General features: G+C 41.4%; 2 protein-coding genes across 2 annotated transcripts; both read left to right on the top strand.

The window, feature by feature from the left end:
* Positions 1 to 1,713: 1,713 nt before the first annotated feature.
* hoxa5a (homeobox A5a) lies at positions 1,714 to 4,067 on the top strand. The gene is made up of 2 exons (XM_069176555.1): positions 1,714 to 2,308; positions 2,953 to 4,067. The coding sequence occupies exons 1-2, from the start codon at positions 1,714 to 1,716 to the stop codon at positions 3,201 to 3,203; spliced, it is 846 nt and encodes a 281-aa protein (XP_069032656.1). The 3' UTR covers positions 3,204 to 4,067.
* Positions 4,068 to 11,537: 7,470 nt separating this feature from the next.
* hoxa4a (homeobox A4a) lies at positions 11,538 to 14,080 on the top strand. The gene is made up of 2 exons (XM_069176556.1): positions 11,538 to 12,090; positions 12,617 to 14,080. Exons 1-2 carry the CDS (start codon positions 11,673 to 11,675, stop codon positions 12,943 to 12,945), a joined length of 747 nt encoding a protein of 248 aa, XP_069032657.1. The 5' UTR covers positions 11,538 to 11,672; the 3' UTR covers positions 12,946 to 14,080.
* The last annotated feature ends 2,074 nt before the right edge of the window (positions 14,081 to 16,154 follow it).

Genomic DNA, 16,154 nt, shown 5'->3' with positions numbered 1-16,154 from the left:
CGCCACGTCTGTCTGTCGGCTTCACGTCTGTGTCGGGATCTCAGCTGATCCCCTGCTCTTCGGATCTCTCTCATGATCTCATTTGGATTAATAGTCGATAGCTGTTTAACACCTTTTAGTTGGTTCATTGGTCCGGTCTCAGTATTGTGCAAACATGGGCAGAGTCTGTCAAAGTTTTAAATGTAGCAACAATTTCATGACAACTGAAAAAGCAACTTCTTTCAACTATTTAATTTTTTACTTCGGTGAATTGTAAAAAAAATAAATAATAATAGCTATTGTCCCTTCTGTCATATCACATATAGTCTAGGTCTATTTTTTTTTTTATTCTACAAAAAAATTGCAGAACATACAGGACCCTACTTATTTACACCGATAAATACAAATAACACATGGCAAAATACAATACCTAAATGTGGAGTGTGTCTACATTTGCAAAAAATTGTGAAATGTTAATGGCATAAAGTGTATTTTTAGGCATTTCAAAAACATTGTTTTCATTTTAAACCCGCAGTTGCTTCCAATTTATCCCTTTTCAATAATTTCTTATTTAGTTTTTTGTCTTTCGTATTTCTTTAAATTCCAAAGTAACAAAACTTCAGGCTGCATACTTTCGTCCAAAAGGAAATAAAATCTCGTTATCGATATTTTGATATCTCACACACAAAATAACTGCATCTTGGTAAGACTGTCTGTTTAAAAAGTCAATATCACAGAGGAGTCGCCGTTAAATCAGATCGAAATAATGTCGGTTTACGCGTAGACGGCCTCTAACAGCTAACATCTCAATGTCTGTCGTTTGGCATCGTTAAATTTAAACCTACTTATAAACAGAGTTCGTGTGTTCATATAAAGCCTATATTTAGAGTTATTAATTTTCCAAACTGGCATAAAACAAGGGCCTTGAATGGCAGCCTCTGTGGCATCATTTGATAATGTGATGTTTAGCTTTTATCGTCCTCCCTAAACATTTATTCATTCGTCTTTTTTTAATTTTTTTTTACATGAAGTCTTTCAGATATTTTATGATTATAAGAAAAAAGTGTGAAGAAACGCTGCTCTGTTTCGAATGGGCTTTTATTCTATTAACTGCACACTATATTCACACCCATCTCCCTTCATAACATGCATAACAGATTCTGATCGAATTATTTCTGTACACTATCATCGCAGAGATTGCAATCGCAGCATGTCACTTGTTGTATTGTTTAGGAGCCCGTTGGTTTTTGCCGCAATGGTCGTTAACCTCTGAATGACCCCCGTGTGGAGCCCACGCCTCAGAAAGCGCCGCAGACAGGCAGTGCAACAGTTAAGCCAGAGGATGGCGCACAACGACAATCCAAAACAGCCAAGCTCTGCTTCGGAGTTCGCCCTAGCCACGAGCGCATGGAGGCGCGCCCCCTTCACATCCCACCCAGTATTTCCTGCGTGCACGAGTTTACCTCTGGAGGTCACCAAGCAGGATTTACGACTGGTCAACAAAAGCACGTGATTCTTCGCCGTACCCCATATTTGGGTGCCTACGTAAGAGAGAATCAAGTCCATGTCCCACTCATTTCCATAATTCATCATAAATTGTGCAAGGGTGCTATAGGACGCGCTAAACCATAAGAGCCACAAATCAAGAACACAGGTTTATGCTATTTTACCTCCTAAAATAATAATAAAAAAACAACAATACCTACAACGAGAAAACGGTGGAACTGTCAACAAATGAGCTCCTATTTTGTGAACTCATTCTGCGGTCGCTATCCCAATGGCGCGGACTTCCAGTTACATAATTATGGAGACCATAGTACGGCAAACGAGCAATACAGAGACTCAACAGCCATGCATTCCAGCAGGTACGGGTATGGCTACAACGGGATGGACCTAACAGTCGGACGGACCGGTACCGGACACTTTGTGGGCAGCGAGCGGACACCGGGCTACTCCGAGAGTCACTCAGCGGCGACAACACCCTCGGTGGAGCCTGTCAGGTACAACCAGTCCGCAAGCAGCACCGGGACCTCGTCTCTATCGCCTCCACCTGACCCTCTGCCGTGCTCGGCGGTCGCTAGCTCGTCCCCGGTCACCGAGACGCAACCTCAACACAGAGCCGTGAAAAACTCAATAACGACCCCGTGCTCAACCCCGTGCTCGAGCTCGAACGGAGGCACGCTGCTGCTCAGTCGGGACTGTGTGTCCAAAGCTTCCCCCCTGGAGGAAGAGAAGCCTGCGGGAAGCGCACCGACAACTCCTCAAAATGTCAACGACTCAACACAGCCTCAGATATATCCGTGGATGAGGAAACTACATATAAATCACGGTAAACTGCTTTCTTTAATCATCTTGTATTGATTTGTTTGACTGTATAGAAACATGGGGCTGTGTTGTTGTTGGCTAAAAGACGCATCGGGATCTCATTTTGGAACTTTTACAACTACAAAGCAGATCAGACCAAAATGTGACCGATTATAAATAGTATTATTTGAAAAGCCCACAAAAGTAAATGCATTTTCATGCAGGGCATGTGGCGCCATATGCGCCTCTCACCTGTTTGGTGTATTTTTGTTTGTCTGGATTATCAACATAGCAGGTACGGAAGAATAAAGCTACACATCATACGAGGTTCAACTTTTAGTGGAAATATTTACCAGATTTCTGAAATATATGTGTTTTTGGCTTATTGGATTGTATCTATAATGGAGAAATGGGAGCTATTTGTAATGCTTTTACAATTTATTCTCTTTTCGTTAGTTGGAATAGAAACTGAGGTGTAATAGAAAATGTGTGTATTTTACTGTTGTTTTTAATGATGTCCGTTCTATTATGTGGCATTTGAAAACTGCGTTTAAGTCAAAGTTAAGATGGCCGTTTTTATATTAATATTGACATTTAGTCAGAAATATTTTTTTATTTTTTTTTACAGTTACTCTAGCTGATATGTCTCTCCTTCTCTTTCTGTACTAGAATTGTCTGGACCAGAGGGGAAGAGAGCCAGAACTGCATACACACGCTACCAGACCCTAGAGCTGGAGAAGGAGTTCCACTTCAACCGGTACCTGACCCGCAGGCGGAGGATCGAGATAGCCCATGCCCTCTGCCTCTCAGAGAGACAGATCAAAATCTGGTTTCAGAACCGCAGGATGAAGTGGAAGAAAGACAACAAGCTGAAAAGCATGAGCATGGCGGCTGCAGGCGGGGGAGCCTACAGGCCATGATATTCCCACCTCTACTCCTGATAACGGGCAATACAGAAATAAAACAAAGATTGTGTCATATCAACTTCTCCTCCTCCAAAAAGGCAGAGACTTGTTAAAGGGGCTGTGTGCGGGACATGGGGATACCCCGCTCTGTATGTCCAGTAACAGTCCCGTTATATTCCCTAATATTATTTCCTTTTTATTCCCAGCGTGGTTATGCTTATGTGAGTAAAAATGCATTATGTACAGTTCTGTCTAGATTTAGAAGAAAAAGAAACACATGGAAATAAATGTTTGTTTAAATTATTTCTTGTGCAGACGAAAAAAATAAAATAAAACGTCAAAGCTTGAAATGCTACCTGCAAATAAATCCAGTAAATTCTGTGTGATGCACTCTACAATAACAGCTTATTAAATAGAGGGTTGAGGTTGAGCTCCATTTGTGGTTAACCTTCGTTTTCTATGTATGTACTGTATATGTATGTATTTATTTGTTTGGTGTATTGTACCAACTTGTCAGATAACCTGCTTCCAAAAGTAGAGCCAGCAGAGTACGTAAGCCTTGTGTGGTTATTGTATGCGTTGTGAACACATGTACAGAGATGCCGACTCACCCATTGTATGTACAGTAGCTGTGCCTTGTGTCTTTGGTTTATGCAGGAGCTGCTGTTTGCGTTGTTCACCTGGGCGCACCATCTTAGTTAAAGCGTGTTCTGTCTCTGTTTTCCGTAGCTGTTTTTATGTGGAGGGTCCCACAGTAAATTTCATTGCCTATATGTGTATAACTCCATCGTGATAAGCTTTTTGTAAATGTTTTTCAAAGACTGGAAGTCAAAATATAATAGTAATGATCATGATGATGATGATGCTGATGGCCGTAATAATAAACTTTCTACTTGAACGGCAACATTACACGGAGTTTTTTTTGGGGTAAAATGTTTAAGATAAATTCGTTTTTGTGCCACGACTGCTGCTGCTTGGTCTAAAATACTGATACCACTTGTAAGAGCTACGAAAAATGTTAAAAGTTTGCTCAAGTTAAATCTCCTTGAGTTCAACAGGTCCCCTTGAAAGCTTCTAGTTTTACTCACCTTGCTGCGGTGCTGGGGGGCTCTGGGGTCCCCTGCCACTGACAGGCTTCAGGGGCCGGACGTTCCCTTGCACACGGCCTCCTGAGCCATTCCCGGAGAATTAGCTCGACTTTTCAAGCTGTAAACTTTATTAGGGCTGATTCTGGCTCTCTGACATTTGGGTGCTAAATGAATGGGGGTTTTGTCTATGAATTAGATCGTAAAAATCATCCGGAGAGCGGCCAGATAGGCTCACTGGCCATAAACGGTCACGTGGTAGCCATTAAAGTAAGTTTTATGGTTTTGGGGAGTTGACAGTATATTGCACATAACATATAATCTCACTGACGGCGAGGCTTCGTCTGACTCTCTCTTTGCAGCCTGTAAGTGTTACTTGACCGGTAGACCGTCTCTATTGCTCAGTGTGCCTCAGAATGGACCGGACGCTCTCCAGGATGAGGACCGCGTCTCTGGGTAAGTTTCTCCAGACTAGCCGGTAGCCAGAGAACAGCCAGCTTGTGTTCAACAGCCTTATTATTGTATTCGCTCCCTCTATCTGTCCCTATTAGTCCATTACACTAATTTGTCAGTTGTGGAGTGCTGAATTCTGGTCTCGGCAGATGTTGCGCAGGGTTGGGTCCGGCTCATGGCTATTTAATTGCTTCCTTCCCCGTGTAACTTGTTTCCCTCCATCTGTGGTGCAACTCATAATCCATTTTTACATGTTAGATCATTATCTCTGTGTCCATTTCCACCCCCACAAACTTGGAGTTGTTGTCGTTTTATTACATTGGAGAATTCACAGACCGTGCGCCAGAAAGTTTCCAAGGGGCTCGTGGAGTGTGTGTAGATTTCCTTGATAAAGTTAAATTGCTAATGCAGGCCTTCAGATTTACAGCTCGCCCCGTCTGATTGGATTCTGCGTGCGTTGATGACTTTTGGAAGTTGTTGGTCCATCCCTGGAAAAGTTAAAGTTGTTGCGCTCCACATGTTGGCACCATGTATGGCTTTATGGCAGGCTGTAAACAGTGTCAAGTAAACACAACATGGGAAGAATCAGCAGCAGGGAGACGTTTAAAAGGAATTCCGTTTTGTGTCAACCAACTCGTTTTGTGTTTGGGGTTGAAAAGTTCAGATGACCTCTTATAAGTCACTCTCGCTTTGTGCGACCTCTTGTCCGATCAGAGCCCGATCAGAGCGGTCACCAGTGGACAGACTCCAAAATACATGAGCAGAAAAGAGGAAAATAATTGTCTTTATTTTCAGACAAACTGGTTTTATCTTTTTTTTTTTTTTCAAAGGGTCTTTTTTCCTTCAACTAAAGGTTGTGTGACTCGATGCGCCCTTTTTGAGATTTCCAGTCCAGTTACGCACGACAACGTCTAAAAAAGTATGTGTCTTTTGAATCCAAAACTTTTCGATTAACAATTTCACTTTCTTTAAATTGTAGCCTCGTTAATTAACAAATGTTACACTGTCCACCACAATTACTTAAATATCAAGGTTTTATTTTTGGTACAGAGGCCTTCATCATCGTCTTAACCCAATCCGGGTTATATCTAAATATTACGGCGAGAAACAAATACGTTTATCACAAATTGATTTTAAATACCTTCATTAATGTATTTCCACCAAAGCTAGAGGGAGTTTTACCTTTTAATACCTTTTAAGACAAAAATCTGGGCAGATGAGGTGGATTTCTCCCAGATCGACTTTATTTCTTTTTCTTCTTATCATATAGAAATCCAAAGGTTTTGCGTTTGCTGCAGTTATTGAAATCATGTTGCTGAAATCACATTTTCTTATCAAATTCAGATCATTGTTATGTAAACGAGTCCCCATCTTAACAATATTACGGATTTATAGTCCTTCCAGCTTTATTTGGGACACATTGGAAACAAAACAGGACGGACTGGGAGTGCGGCTACTTGGAAATTAAAACCCTTTGCCAATATTTCAGAAGGAGAAATTTCGACAGGGCCCCATGTGCGGCATACTGCCAGGCAGAGAGAGAGGGGAGCGTTGTAGGTTCATCTGGAGGTCAGCCACAGCACCAAGATAAATCTGCATCCTCTCTGAGCCACCAGCAGAGCTCGCTTTAGGCCAAGTTCACTGTCACCCTGCTGCATGGAAAGAGGAAAACCACTCACACATCCACGGTAGCGCGCGCACACACGCCTTCTCGTTAATGACACGTTTGCTTGGCTTTGCCTATAAGCATAATGCGTATAAATGAAGATACCAAAGGACAGAGAGCCTGTGGTAATATCCTGCACTGGAGGGAAAGACTGTGTGAAGAGAAAGCCAGACTGAAACTTAAAGTGTTGCCTCCAATAAAGACTTTTGGCTGCTTTGGTTGCTCTAACGCTAATGAATGATTTGCATATTTTACGGCCCTATTAGTCTTTGAGTGGGAGCCTGCTGGATTTATCTCCTCACTCTGTCGTTGGAAACATCACAAAGCTACAATTGCATTTTAGATCTTGTACTGGCATCTTCTCTGCTCATGAAATTTGTGGAAATGATCATTGTGATGGCAAGAGATGTACACATTGTTAAAATCAACTTTTGGTTGTTTTTTTTTGGGTGGGGGGCCGGGGGAGCAGATATCTGACTGGGCTGGGACTGATGATAGCAAGATAGCTGCAGAAGAGGAGGAAAAATTGGGGTCAAAAGTTTACGCGCTGAACAAGTCTCCGTCATCTGTTCACTCGGAGCTTGATGCCAGCCTCATAATAGCGATCTTGACTCTCCACACAAAAGACAGAATAGCTTTGCATTACATATGTTGCACGGTGCACTCCAGGTGAACCCTGGAAGCGCAGTGACCTCGCGTTTGGGACCGGGGGAGGGGACCCCCACCCGTCCCCAGCAACAAGATTGAGTGGCTGGCGTTTTATTAGGGCGGTTGATTGGTGAATTTCCTTTGAATAAATTGCATTTGATATGTTTAGGGACGAGGGCAAAATTTGCATTTTGAGGATTGATACTCTCGACCCGGTCACAGGGTAATGGGAAGGCCCACAGCCCCCCAAAATGAGCCCCCCCCCCCCTCCGCCCCCCTTATCCCTTAAAAAACATTTAGTCCCACTCTTCCTGATCAGATGAATAGAATCCTTTTTGGAAAACAGAAATGGCACAGATGTTTTTGTGACTCATAAAGAAACTTTTAAAATATGTTTTTGAGCCAATATATCCTATTTGTGCTATTTATTTTTCGATTGGACTGTGTGATCGCTTTCAGTAAAGATATTCTTTAAAACAACTAGTGAACCATTTACAAAATGGAATACGATATGAATAGGAAAGAAAACGACACCAAGGACAAATGGTTTTAGTCGATATTTTGCTTTAAAACAACTTAAACTGGGTCTTATCTTAATCGTAACACTTCTTATATTAAGTTTGCAACACAACACATGCAATAACCTCACGTTTTTTGTAAATTTATATAACTAGAAATGTATTTACAAAAACAGAATTATATGAATAACAATTCCTTTGAAAAGAACCACAAAAATCTGAATATATGATCACTTTCGTTTTCACAAACTTTTATTGTCACGTTAGCATCAAATCAAAAGAAAATATATAATTTATTTCACAAAATGTCAAAACTTTAGGCTAATTTATGTGTGAATCCAACACATTTGTACCCACATTTCTCTGATTTGTGGAAATCCAGTAGACACGTGCAACACACAAACAACGTGCAGTAAAATGTTCTGTGTTTTGTAAACAATAAAAGTGTCCAAATGTCCAAAAATGAAAAGTTGTATCCCACATTTGTTTAATCACAAGTTCCTTTATTATTTTGAAAAGTAAGCGGTCGTTAAAAAAGTGGCCGCTGATTCGTTAACAGCGAACAATATTCCAGATGTTTTTAATTCCTTAAATACAAAAATAAATACCGGCCTGGTTGCTGTTTTGTCTTCTTGGAGTGCATAGTCTGATTACTTTTACTTTGTCTGAGTAGTGGTTTAAACAGATTTTTGCAGCAACTCGGTGCGTGACTTTTATTTTTTAGGCTTGGGAGTAGTAGTTCTGGAGCTGTTGCCTAAAATGAAAAAAATCGCGCTCAGCATTTCCAATTGCAGCTGCACTTTTACGCAACAGAAAAGGGAAGATATCCAAAGGATGCTTCTTTTGTTCTCTCCTGGACCATTTTTAAGGTTTGAGGAGCACTATGCTATAACCCTAATCGATATAAACAGCTGTGGACAACATTTTTTGACTATTCTTCGTAAATTTGAAAACAAATTCAGGTTTCTGTTGTTCCTCTCCAACCACACAGGACACTCACACATGGCGCACTTTAAAGGAGGAAAATATTTTATTATCAGTGTTGACCCATATACAAATATTTCCATAAAGCCATGAAATATGTGTTTCTGGCCTGATCCTCGGCAAATCTTGAATGCAGAAAGAATTTTTTATTCCGCCATTTTATTGAGGGCTCCATAAAGACAGGAGACCTTGTGAGAGCCATCTGCAATCTGTCACCATCGTCACTGCACTTCTCTGATAATCTAAATTTACAGTAAACTGTCAGCGTGATGTATATTGGTTAAATAGACCTTCACTTCACAGTATATATGCTTTGAAAGCGATCAGCCTGCTCTGGCTCTTCGCTTATTTTGTGCTAAAATAAAATCTCAACACAAAGCTGGGACGCTTTCTGTTCATATCAGGAGCAAAATGAGTTTTACATTTTGTGGAAAATTACTGAGATAGTGTGAGCTGGTTTAGCTGTGCTGCGCTTTAATCCACCGTTCAATTGTATGGTTATTACTTTTATTATATTTTGGTATGACATGAATTGCTATTTCCAGGAGCTGTATTGCATTCAAGCACAGCAGCATGTTGCAGGCCTGCATTAGATAACAGCGGCAATAGGACTGTTATCTAAAAGGCTTCTTTTGGCGCAATTAATCGGATTCTTGAGCGTTCTTGGTACGTTTAATAAAGTTATCCATATATATAATAGTCCATAGCAACAAGTAGAATGACTTGTAAAACAGCCGCCGTTATTCACGCAAGGATAACTTTCAGTAAGTGGATAATAGCCGAGCTGACCTGGCCCATATTTATACAGGACCTATATAATAGAATGGCAGCAGACTGTAAATTTAGATATCATGTGAAGTCGTCTTACCCGCTGACATTATGTTGAAATATTGCCTCTCAGGTGGTCTCTCGGCCATACGGATACAGTGGATCTTTGGAGGAAAGTACATCAGCTGCCATTTACAATGAGTTAGGTACAGGACAGCCTGATGTCTATGCCTTGCAGCAACAGCGCGCTGAAAGAATGGCTATTTTTTTTTTTAAGAGCAAAAACTGAGGCCTGAGTTTTTTTTTTTAGTCATCTGCATCAGTATATCCAGAATCTAGAGGTTCAGTGATGGAAATAAGAACTGTGAAAAATAAAATCAGGTATTTCATCAGCCCATCTGCAGCAGACCTCTGTAGTTCTAGTGTCCCCTTTTCCACAGATGTATATTTTAGCTCAGTACTAGTTCGAGGTGTGAGCTTCTTAGGTAGTTGTAGGTCTTTTGCACATTTTTTTGAAAATCCCTTGGGGACCCTCCTGGGTGCTGACCCGCGCTAAGTGCTCCCCCATCTCCCCACAGTTGAACAGAGCCTGAAAACTGAAGTCCAAGTCCGGGGTGAACCCCAGGTCACTGCGTCTAACAGATATGAAAATGTCGCCTCTTTGGGGGAAAAAAAAAAAGGGCACGCCTTGTTGTTTAACAAAGACTGTCAATGGGCAAGATTAATCAGAGACAAAATGGAAACGGTGTCACTTCGGGGTCAGGCAGAAGTTATCTCTGTTTAGGGGGAGCGAATAGAATAGTGGGGGGACCCAACAAAAAAAGAAAAAAAGGAGAGAAAAGAAAGCTTTCAATATTTCCGAAGTTTGGCCTCTTGTTTCTCCACGCAGAGGCCTTGTTGACGTGGACAGTGGGGATCTGCTTTGTGAAGAGCTGCTGCATCTTGAAGGGACGCAGATGCAGCGTGCCACCTTGGACATGGAGAGGAAACTGGACCTGGACGTGATGGCGGAGGACGAGGAACACGGTAAGAGACTTTTATATTGTCAACCTTATGAACAAAACATTTTTTTAATTTTTTGCATTGCATTCAAAGTCTGTCAAAGGATGATCCAGAATTTATACAGTTTATTTTCCCACACAAATTATTATTATTATTAATATTATTATTATTATTATTCCTCCCTCTCTGTAACATATTTTCATATGCTGGTATATGGTTTTTGGTGGTAGCTTACTGTAGTGGAGGAGAGCTTCCCTTCTTTATTATTGCAACATTGCAGGTTTGTATTGAAATGCTGGCAAATTGTTTTTGACAATTTTTTAGTGTATTTCCAGATTTAGTCAGAATTCGATGTGTGTGAGATACGAGGTCGTTGGTGCTGCACAAACTAATTCAGGCTGACAGCGCTTACTGTATAATGTGTGTGCACGTTTTGTTTTGGCGTGGCTGTAATGCAACACAGGTGTCCTCAAGTGTTGGGTGCTTTGGATGTGCTTTTCAGTGACAGGTAACCTAGGGCAGCTCCGATTACACGGAGTGCATGCTATCAGCAGCAAGTAAGTTTAATGTGGTGTAATAGGACAAATGGAGCAGAAGCAGCTTCATGTTGTTGCCATGTTCTGGAAAACAAGAGAAAATAGCCGTTTTCACATTTATAGCAATGAAATGTGATAAAAGGGGCGTTTACATGTTTCTGCATTTTAAGAAGTGAGTGCTTTTTGCTGTGTGCGTGTGCTGGGCGTCAGGTTTTATATATAGGCTTTTATATGCAGGCTTGAAAGTCCGCAGAGAAACGGCTCGTCAGTGCTTCCCAGGAAGCTCGTGCTCTGTTTCGATCATTTGAATAGATTCATATATACAATGGTACAATCTGTATTTTGTATTTTTATGTTGACGTGTTTTTTCTCTGTGTCTTGATGACGATGCAACATATTTGAAACCCCAACAGTTCATGCTTTTTAGAAATAGTGTTTTTCTTTTTGGATGACCTTTATTTCATTTGGGCTTGAATTTCGTAATCCCTTTCAGAGGAGGTGGATGGATTCACATGCAGGAAAAAACCTCACCCACATAAGTTTGGCCTCATGCAGTAAACAAGTTAGTTGATTGGTTTTGCTTTATATACTGTGATTTAATAAGGAAAACACCAACGTAAGCCAGTCCGAGCAGTGTTGGTGGTACCAGTGCCATGCTTTCCATTGGTTCCTGTTTACATGATGCCCTCAGCACACGCAGTGATTGGTGGCTCTTCACACGTGACCAGGCAACTTTGTACATTTGACAGGGAGTAGGAGGGTTTTGTGGAGATCAGAAAAACGACAGCGCGATAAAAATTAGTATTGTTGCACTTCACAAATTAATGACCATGAGTTCCTACTTGATAAACTCCAACTATATCGAGCCGTCCTTTCCTCCATGCGACGAATATCAGCAGAGCGGATACATCCCCAACCCTGGTGAATACTACGAGCGGCCAAAAGATACGGGCTTCCCCCATCACGACGAGCCATCCTATCCGAGGTCAAACTACACAGAATCGGGATACGATTACGGTAACGTCCCCGCCACTGGACTCGATGATTTTGGCGACGGGCATCACGCACAGCCGCAACCGGTTCCACAGAGCCACGGTCCTCGCCTCACCGCGGCCCCAGATGGTGGCGCAGGGGCAAATGCCAGCAAAGACTGCAGCCTCGCCAGTGAGGCATATCCCGGCGTAGCGAAGGGCAAGGAGCCGGTGGTTTATCCCTGGATGAAAAAGGTCCACGTTAACAACGGTGAGTTATCGTCACGGTTAAACAGCAGAACCACTGAGAAACAACCACTTGAACACACGCAAGCCTATTGAGGCAGCACTAGTAGCAGCCCTTACAGCAGCAATTTACGACTATCGAGCAGCAGGGTCGGTAATTAAGGACCCTCGTAAATTTTATTGCCTGTGTTCGTCTGTCGGGGCCATGTGCCTTTGTTGCTTTTTAACCCAAACTACCTCCACCACTGGAGCCAAGCCAAACTGTAATATTCAACCCCGCTGTTTTGTTAATCATTTCTAAGCTCGATCTGTCCCTGGATGCGAGTGTTTGTGCACTCGGTATCTCCACATTAAGGTCATGTGCGTAAACTGAAACAAGACAGAGGGTGAAACAAACAAAACGGCTGCAATTTCCCGCTAAACCCAGAGATATTTTATAATTTCCCTCCATGTAATGTTCCCAGTGGCGGAACTAAGGGATTGGAATAAACGCTATCAACCTGCATGTAACACCTGCTTGCTTGCCTCTGTATGGCTTTTTTCCCTCCCAGTCAATCCCAATTACACTGGAGGAGTGCCCAAGAGGTCCCGCACTGCCTACACCCGCCAACAGGCTCTGGAACTGGAGAAGGAATTCCACTTCAACCGGTACCTGACCCGGCGCAGGCGGGTGGAGATTGCGCACACCATGTGCCTGTCCGAGCGCCAGGTTAAAATCTGGTTTCAGAACCGGAGGATGAAATGGAAAAAGGAGCACAAGCTGCCCAACACCAAGATCCGCTCGTCCAGCTCGGCCTCGTCTTCAGCCTCGGTGGCCCAGCAGCAGCAGATCAAAACAGGCCAGCAGCTCGTCCCCACGCCGTGCACCGCAGGTCTATAGTGCATGAACGAACCCCACCCAGAAAAAAACCCAATCCAGACTGAGATGGCAAATATCACAAGTGGAATTTGATGGACCGATTCTCAGTAGATTTTACACACATGGTGTTATCTCTTTCACCTTGCCTCTGCCATTGGGCCCCTGTCACGTCCTTTGTACCCTTTCCCTCTCCGGTCATCCTCGCCCTCTTCATATAAGCTTGAAATCCACCCTTACTTGCCACGGTGGCAACTGAAGTGTTTATATTTGTTTATTATTATGAAAGAAGGATAACGCACTCTCAAAACGTAGGACTTGGAGCGAAATGTATAATTGCAGTTAAAATTGAGTGAGCTCATTTTTCTATGTTCTCTCTGATTATTGCATTGTTTTTTTATTATTGCTCATGGAAAGTTCTAATATACTTGAAAGATATTTAGCGAGACTCTATAGATGCCTGTTAGAAAACCAGACGGCTGTTTTTAGAGGAATGGCATCAGTCAGAGTAGCAGTGTAGTTTGTGCGTTTGAGTGGGTTGGTTTACTGTTGAATGTAGTCCAGGTGACTTTCACATCTAATGTACATAGACACATCATAATGAAGGCACAATAAGGAAATCGTTTCGTCGAGTAAGATTATGTTTGTTGGTGTCGTAAGGTCTAGTTTTATTTGTGCTAGTGCGTCCTATGTTGTGCTGTGTTCTAAACTGTGAATATTTGTGTGTGTCGTCTAAGTAATGACCGTTGTGATGTAGGTTAGTGTAGGATAAATCTGTCCTCGTGAAATAAATATGTACCTCACTTATAAGGCTGACGTGGCTGTGGATGTTTTGTCCTCGCAAATATTGATTTCACTTCAGCGCAAGATGTATTTTTTTTTAAGCCGTCCTAATTAACACGGCATGTAGTGCCTCCTATTTTAAAAAATGATTCTTAATTTTAGAGATTGTAATTTCAAACTTAAACATTGTATTTTTATGCTCTTTAAATACATTTCAGTGTGTGGAACTTTTTCCTTAAAGGTTTTGGAGATACGTGCGTAAAACTGCATTAGCGTGTTCGAGTATTGAATAATTCACTGTGCCACACTTTCTAAACATTGTGGATGTCTTCTTTTTCGAACTTTTTTCACTGATCCTGAATAGAATAAAAATATGTTTGCTGTATTTTTTTTTTTTGCAGAGAGATTTAACTTGGTAATCAGGGCACAGTTTTGTGCACTCTCACTAACATTTTCGGGCTGTGATTGTGCGTAATCTGTTCAGAGTTGTCTGTTCTAAGTAATGCATTGCCATGTACACACTTTGACAAAAGACTTTAGGTATGCCTAATTGTGGTTTTGTCTTTCAGTCCTCCACTGCTAGATTTGAAACCGTAAAATGTGCTTGAATGTCACGCGCATTTTGATGGATTAAGAAGAGATGTAGCAGAAATATAGGAGGCAGCTATCAGCTGGCTCTAAAGCTTTGCCGGCTTCACTGACACGGGAATCAAACCAAACCCAAATTGTTAAACGTACCCAGCCACACATATTGTTCTCACTTGCCATTATACGAGATCTCAGCCAACCTCATGCACCAGAGTGAGTGTTGGTCACTACCTGCTACATCCAAACAATAGAAAGTTCAACCAGGGGACACAGCCTGTACTGGCCAATCACCGGCTCGCAGCACTTCTTCTGACCCCTAACCTTTCGACACACAGTGTTCAGACCATACATCAGCGTTGAGACCTCCGCGAGATTTTTCTTCTCATTTAAGATTTACCCACAGACGGCACGGAAACAAGAACTGAGTTTTAGGTGCGAGTCCGCGCCATAAATTCCCCCCAAATTATTCTGACAGACTGCTCTTTTACAAAGCCTGACAGAAACAGTCCAGTCAGGCCGTGAAGAGAGGGCAGATATAAGCAGAAACATGCTGCTATATTGTGCTTGTTTTTTTTTTTATATATCATTTTCTGGCGTGATAGTTTCAACTTAATAATTATGTTAATAATTACATATGGGACGAGTTTATTGTGCACTTATTTGTTAATTAACTGGTAGTCACAAAAGAAAGAGTGACAGTAAAAGACACAAAGTAGTATTTATTTTAGAAACAGCTCTCCGTTCCATGTCGTCTGTATCGTATCTTTCATTATAACCATTTCTTTTGTCTGCATGAGAACATTTTCTTTTTACAAACTACACTTGCTGCAGAAATGCTTGAGCTCTCCAGCACTGCACACATGGCAGCTCTGCGGAAGATGGCACTAGGGCTGATTGGCACAGATTTTTGCGCAGACTCCAAGAAGTCCAACTTTAAATTACAGATTTCAAGTCATTTGATTCGCGAATAGAGGTCACTTCCAATGTACTGAATTTTTAATTCTGCCGTCCACGTGACTTGTTGAATAATGAATGCCCCGGGGTCAGAAATAGATCTGAAAATCCGGCTTATTTTCATTTGAAGTGATCCTCTTCAGGGTGCGAGTCACATCTCTTCTCCCCTGACAAAAACTCTGTCCGCTGGACACAGACCGTCATGACTTGTGAGTAGATTTGGCTGCTTTTTTCTGTTTTAGTTCTATGTAAACACCTCGAATTTGCATAAAATGTCCCGGAAGTGAAGTTTTATTTATTGATCATATGGTGTATATTTATTGATATTGTAACATGATCTGTCTTTTTTATAGATATATTTTGCTGTAGATTGTGTAAGTGTATTAATATCGCATTTGGCTCATTATTAAACTTAAATAATCACTGAATTCAAATTCTCAATTTGATATCCAAAAATCTTAATTTATTTCTAAATAAATGTTTTACATAATATAGGTCTGCATTTGTTTTAAAACATTTTATATTAGACATAAACTACTTAAATATATCCCAGTAGCCTTAGTACTTAGTAGCCAAATATGATTCAAGGCAATCTAACTTTTCTTAACTAACATCATCAGACCAAGAAGGCAACTAAGAAGGTGACATCCATTCTGCATCTAGCCATTAAAACGGTAGTAAGACTAAATTTTCTTTTAAAATGAACTAAAGCACATGCAACATCAGATGTCTAATGCAACCAGGTGTAGAAGAAACCTCTCTAGATTTAACATAGTCCAATCACCGTCATTAACATGACAAAATAAACAGTCTGCATTAATGTTGGCAAAGTTTGGCACAAAATAACTATGCCCTCAGGCATGCATCAAAAAATTTAATAGCAGTTTCCATGAATGCTGAAGGTGAAA

The sequence above is a fragment of the Embiotoca jacksoni genome, unplaced genomic scaffold (assembly GCF_022577435.1).
Source record: "Embiotoca jacksoni isolate LCO1_2020_lvr unplaced genomic scaffold, fEmbJac1.0.p SCAF_7, whole genome shotgun sequence".
NCBI classification, from domain to species: domain Eukaryota; kingdom Metazoa; phylum Chordata; class Actinopteri; family Embiotocidae; genus Embiotoca; species Embiotoca jacksoni.
The sequence above is the reverse complement of the archived record's forward strand: the minus strand, read 5'-3'. Positions and strand labels throughout refer to the sequence as shown.